A 6,750-nucleotide genomic window follows, 5' to 3' on the forward strand; every position below is an offset into this window, starting at 1 on the left:
CGATTCATAGTTACCGAATGCTAAAATACCGATTCATATTTACCGAATACATAATTAACGAATCGGTAAATATGAAGTGGTAAATATGAAGTGGTAAAAAGTTAAAATGACATGTAGGAGCACTCGGTAATTAAGAAATCCAAGAAAATCGGTAAATAAGAGTCGGTAATTAACACGGATTGAAAGCAGGTGGTAACCAACAACAGTGCAGCTAAGCAATCCCAAAATGCAACAGCGTGGACACCCTGGCAGCTATGTACGTCATTGCAAGGCGCCTACGTCTACAGGCAGCAGGACTGAGGGTTTGGCGACGGAAGGAACGCATCCACAGACAGCGCATCACACTATTCCAGCTGACTGATGCAGAGATACATGAGAGGTACAGGCTACACCCCGAAACCATCATGGACTCAATCAGGGACCCGCACCCACTCCTGGACCAGCCAATAAGAAGGGCGCACGCCATACCCCCACATGTGCAGGTGCTCTGCAGCCCACATCTGCTGGCATCCGGCATTTCTCAGGTGGTGACAGCTGCGGTGGGTGGTGTATCCCAGAGTTGCCTGTCCCGTTCCTTCAGGAATTTCTTCCACCATTATATTGGCTGCATTGATGGGACACACATCCCACTCTGTCCACCAGCTGACACAGAGCACATCTACAGGATCAGGAAGTCCACCCACTCCATCAATGTGCATACCGAATGGAATGATGTTGTGAATGGTCCCGTGGGTGGCAGAACCAAAAGGTGCGCGTATGCTATTTACAACGAGGTCTGCAAGTTGTCGCACAGTGAGGCGGCTTCCAGACTGAGAGCTATTGACCAAGCAAACATGGAGAAGGCCTAAGCCGTGATAGATATTAGCTCTAGCACTCTCACTTCTAGGATTCATACATGAGACAATAGGCACATGCAAGTACACGGCGCATGCAATGTACAAGCCCCGATTTTGGCGTGCGTCCTACGAGGTATCCCAGTGCCTGTGATTACACCTTCTTTCACTGTGCTTGCAAACGGTATTCCTTTAATTATGATTAATGAAGTTTGCTGCGGGATGTGAGTGGTAATCCCGTACATAACTGTCTCGCATGAAGTTGTCTGCTGCAATACTGTTCTTTTTCCACCCCCGCATGGGCGGCGGGATGTTTCCATCTGGCCTTCGATTCCAACCTTGAAAGCAGAGTCCAACAAGTTGAGCAGAATAGAGCGCCATTGTCCCACAAAGAGGTGCCTTTGACTTCCTCTCGTGAAATATTTGTCCTTCACGTTGCTACTACGCGCACTGAGGAACAGGCGCCTCTGAATACTGACCTCCCCCTGCATTTCGGCTCTTTGATCCAAAGTATTATCAATGCCTCGTCCACGACCGGCCTGGCTCAATTTTTTTTAACATGTGGGGCTCTGGTCTCGTGACCTCTTTCCAAACTATTTTTGGTGTAATTCCGGCATTCGTTCATTCACTGTTCTCGAGCATCTTTGGAGGTGTTCCGCTGCTTCTGGCGCTGGTGGCAGGTGTGCTGCTTTTACTTTTCATACTACGGAATGGCTGCTCCTACTGTGCCACACGAGCACCTGTCCCGTCTGCATCTTCTTCGTGATAGGATGCTTGACTTCTATGGTACTTTGCCATTGGCGACTTTGAGCCTGGCTTATGGATTATCCTTCAGGTATTCCTACTTCACCTGCGTACAACCTGTATTACACTGCCTGGATTGTCCCTTTGAATGGCCTCTGGATTTGTGCTTGACCAACATGGTGTCTCCGGTGCCGGATTTCGATCGACTGATGCGGCCCTTAGTGTCTCACGAGTTGTCCTGTTCTGGTGTCCGGATCATGGCGTGTGGAGCGGCGCATGGTATCCTGGGTAATTGGGACATCTCAGCGGCAGCCTACGACTTCTTGTCCATGAGCTATTTGGAGGAACATTCCGGGTGCCCTCTGATTGTGCTAGAGGCTCCGTTGGTTGGAGAACACGTATGTTCCTTTTCTTTACTCAATTGGATGGCTGAGACTTTTCGTGGCCCTGAAAACGATTGCTTGTTGGAAGCCGTGGCCACATATGCTGCCTATACATTCATGGATTAACTGGATTGTCGTCCATTGCGCCTGTGCTACTGGACAGCACCCTGGCGCAACATTTATTTCTTTTATTTCTCGTTTTTCTCTTCCTGATGGTCTGCTTGAGTGTTTTACTTTACTTGCATTGTGTTTTTTGGAATTGTATGCTGCAATTAATTGGACTGTAGGACTTTTGCGCTGCATTGGATACGCCCTGTTCTGCTCTGACGAAACTGAACTCTGCGTTCTCTCTTTTCTTGCCTATTACATATTGCTTCGCTCAAGGGGGCGTGTAGTGAGTTCTCCCTGAATACGTACATGCATTGTTCAGTTGGCATAACCACGTTGAATGTTATGTAGCCATATTTGTGTCTTTGCACACGACACTGCGTTTACATGTTCTTTCTTGAATAAACTGCTGACTCGAGACTTCCTTCCGACGAGTGCATTCTGTTGTTCCCATCCCAAGCTCTGCGCAGCGACCTTGGTCTGTACATGCTGTGACACACAGTCTGGAATTTTACACAATGCATGTTTTCCACTCTAGGTTGTTCGACCCACAATTTAGCCATGGCACACGCGCAGCTGCACATACCTGACAGTTGGTGCTTTTCATATCTCAGACATCATGTTTATTATTCAGACCGAAGACGAGCCTTCCTGCGAGGAGACTCCTGATGCTCCTGTGATGTGATTTCACTAAGCTGATCTTTGAGGTATGGGGTCCCCTATTCAAGCCTGAGAGACCTTCTATAATGACATGATTATGATATTGGCTACTTAGTTAAGGGAAGGTGGTAGTATCCTCGGTATTTTCCGATTCGCTAAATACCACCTCGGTATTTACCGATTCGGTGGATACCACCTCGGTATTTACCGATTCGGTGAATTCCGATTCGTATTTAACGAATGTTACCGAATCGGTAACTGTTACCGAATTTTTACCTACATATAACTTACCGGTTCTAATTTACCGATTCGGTACGGCTCGGTATTTATGAACCGGTAAAATTTATTTACCTACATGAGGCCCATAGTGTTCTTTAATATAAAATAAAAAAAACTTCCATCATTTCTTCACCCACTCTTTCCATTTTTTTATCTGCTCTCAGTTAAGCAATTAATATAACTTACTGCTGACACATTATCCATGCTCAATAGCGCTGAACAGATCCCTAATCGATCTTTTAAACTCCAATGCAAACAAACCCGCTTTCATATTTTTTTCATCCCTGACCATCCTTCACCTGGAGCCCTAAATGTGCTTGCTCCAGGAGCGTCCCGCACTGATTGGGGTTGGCAGACCAGGGGTGGGGGGGGGGGGGGGGAGCTCAAGTGGGAGTAAAAAACAGGGAAAAAAGAACTTACCGCCTCACCTCTCTGCCGCAGTCTTCTATCCTAGCTGGTCTTCCAAACAGATAGCACCCAGACTGAGGCTCTCAGTGCCAATCACCAGGCTGAAATGCAGCCTGGTGATTGGTCTGAGTGTTCGGTGCATGGACGGGGGCTGTCAGCCTGGGCATCTTTCCACGCAGGCTGTAATGCAGTCTGCATGGAGAACATGCAAAGTGCGCATGACTGTTTGGCTGGTCTGAGAGGGCCAGCCAAGCAGTCATGCGCACTTTGGGGTGGTCAAACCACTCCTTCCATGCTCCCCTGTCATAGGAGCTGCCCCACCCACAAAGCTGCCGCCAGTAGGAAAAAATAAATTGATAACCTTGTTTATCAATTTATTTTTCTTTTCTTTCACTGCTGCAAAGCAGTGGGGCAACGCTCCTCCACCTTAGCGGAGGAGTCACCACTGGCTTGCTCCCCATTCATGAGAGCATGAAACGCATTTCAGAATAACACTGGATTTATACCAAAAAGTCTCTTATTTCAGGCCTGCAAATCTAGAAGCATCATCCCAAATATTCCTTCACCTTTTTCGAAGTAAATTTTGTTTCCATATCAAAACATGTTCCTTAATCCTTATGCTTTTAACCTCTGATGGGCATTGTAAGATGGGGAGAGGGTGTAGCCTAACATCGAGGGCAGTCGACCTTCAATCTGTGGAACAGAGTTAGTCTCGGCAACGACGCTCAAAATCCTGTGATTCTGGGCAAATCACTTAATCTCCCTGTGCCTAACAAAAAAGATTTGTAAAATGGATAGGCAATGGCAGAAAGGGACCCATTTGGAACGAATAGGGCGGCTTCTTCGATTTGGGATACACTTCACTACCCCTCGCTTGTTATGGCTGTACACGTCGTCGGATGCGAGGTGCTACAAGGGCTCATTTAAAAGTTGAGCTGTTGGTCTGAACGAGTGCATGTACTATACACGACTTATTAAGACTTTGACCAGAGTGGAACACTGTACAGTGTGAAGATAACTGCCACTTGAGGGAACTAGCCCGTTTTTACTACGCCCTGAAGAAGCCCGTATTGTGGGCGAAACTTGTTGGCTGTGCAAAATTGTCTATACTGGCACGGAATGAATAAAAGAAGTACAAGGCTAAAAAGAACACAAGACCTCTCGCATTGTACTTTTTTGTTCTTTGACATTGATACTGATTGTATTTACTGTTGGGTATATTTACAAGAATAGAGAGGCAAGTAACCAAGATTTTCAAGTTTGTGCTATATAAAACTTCGGGGGGGGGGGGGTGCCCATTGCTTCACCTAATGTTTACAGCATTTTTAACTGCCCGGAATCCATCTGGATTGGCTCAGTGGAGTCGCCTGGAGAATGATGCGAGTTGTGGCGATATTGCACTTTCTGTAGATGCAATTTTAAAATTACACTTTAATAACAGACATATATATATATATATATATATATGTACCTCTGGAAAACAAACCATTAGCAGTTTTATAGAATTTAAGAACAGAAGTGTTCTTGAACCAAAAATGAAATTGTTACGATCATGTTTAATGATGTTCCTTTCTCTTTCAGAAAAAGAAGGCTGTGCTGTCCTTTACCACCGGAGGCATGAACTCCATGTACACCCCCAGGGGTATTAATGGTGATATAAACGTGTTGCTCTGGCCAGTTCAGGTACTATTTGTAAACTTTACTAAGATCTTTATGGTCTTTTGCGTGGGTGGTGTTGAGAGATCAGCAGGGCAAGGAGGGTAATATACAAACTTGTGTTAGAGCAGAAGCTCTGATTCTAGCAGGGTCCTCCTCTGATTTTAATACGTACATGCTAGCTATGAAGTGACTGACATTTAAATCCAGCCTTTGCAAATGGCCTAGACCTTTTAGGGCACCAGCAACATACTGTTTCTGGCCTCCGCATTAGGAGCGCCTGACAAAAAGATGTCAGAAGCACAAAATATATGGGTTTGTGTCTAGAAGCGGAGACAAAGCTCACCTTTTTATTAGTACAAAAACTGATTCTTCTATTTGCAGGAGAACAGCCTAAGCAGTTACTTTACTGTGTCCACGATATATCGACCACAGAGCTCGTTATGCTTGGACACTAGCCTGGTTTTTGGATTCAGCTTGTATTCACTATTTAGGAATGCGCATCTCTGAATGTTCTTCCCCATGCCTGAACGTGTCTGCACTGTTGTACCATTCAAAGGATGCATGTCCTGTCCAATGCATTAAAGCCATACTGCACTTTGTCAAGAATTGGCCCTTTATGACCAGTTCCACACTCAAGTGACAAGTGGCCAATACCGTTTGATTCTTGGATGCTTTCTACTCACTACCTAGTTCTCCGTGCTTCTGTCGGACAGATTTTATTTAAAAATGCAATGATTCTTGGAGAGAAGTACGTAAGTGAAGATGTCTATCAGTAAACTTGCTTGAAAAACCTACAACTGAAATAATTTGGCCATGAAGTCCCACCATATATAAATATAACAACCTTGTTCCGCTGTTCTATTTGTTGTTGCATGGACCTTTCCCCTGCATTGACACCCGTGCATCAACCTGTAAACCCATCCTCACTTTGATTTTCTTTGTTCTTCCCTGCAGCAAGGAATCCTGCATTTCTGTGGCTTCCACGTGCTGGAGCCGCAGATAGCGTACAGCATCGCTCACACACCTCCCGAAGTAAGAGCTCAGATGTTGGATGGTTGGAAGAAACGTCTGGAGAATATCTGGGAGGAGAAATCCATCAGCTTTGTCCCCAATGGGGATTTTGACATGAGTTTTGCTGGAGGGTTTTCACTGAAGAAGGAGGTGGAGGAGGCCAATGCCGATAATAAACATGGTTTAACAATCGGACAGCACCTGGGAAAGACTCTCCCACCTGATAGCCAGGTTAAAGCTGGCTGCACTAAGCTTTAATCAGTACCTCTTTATAATTAGACCTGCCTCAATGAATTGGCACTGTACTTTACCCTTCATAATAAAATGTATAAAATATGTCTTGAAATGCTTTATTTCTTCCTCTTGGACTGCATTGTCACATATTTATTGAATACGATTTCAACCAGCTTCGAGTACCAACTGCTCAGAATGCCACACAATTGTTTATTTGTAACCTTTCTGAGATGTTTGCAACAGGGTGCACAATGGCTTTCTAGCCTTTAATGTGTGTGAAAGTGACACTATTCCTCATCCGTTTATTGTACGTTTTGCCAATGACGAAAATGTTCTAGGGCAAACTGGCCCAAAAAGCAAAGCCTGGACTTGTAAGTATGTCACTTTTTTTTTTACGCTTCTCATTTGCCCTCTGGAAGTGGTCTTCGTTC

General features: G+C 45.2%; 1 protein-coding gene across 2 annotated transcripts in view; it reads left to right on the plus strand.

Moving 5' to 3' along the window:
• The window catches only part of NQO1 (NAD(P)H quinone dehydrogenase 1), a 197,924-nt gene extending 191,501 nt beyond the window's left edge, over positions 1-6,423 (plus strand). For both annotated transcript variants that reach the window (XM_085638330.1, XM_085638331.1), the window contains exons 5-6: positions 4,997-5,098; positions 6,029-6,423. In XM_085638330.1, coding sequence (XP_085494456.1) covers positions 4,997-5,098; positions 6,029-6,343 — 417 coding nt within the window. In that variant the 3' untranslated portion in view covers positions 6,344-6,423. The remainder of the gene's footprint in view (positions 1-4,996; positions 5,099-6,028) is intronic.
• Positions 6,424-6,750: the final 327 nt, after the last annotated feature.

The sequence above is a fragment of the Triturus cristatus genome, chromosome 12, assembly GCF_964204655.1.
Source record: "Triturus cristatus chromosome 12, aTriCri1.1, whole genome shotgun sequence".
NCBI lineage: Eukaryota > Metazoa > Chordata > Amphibia > Caudata > Salamandridae > Triturus > Triturus cristatus.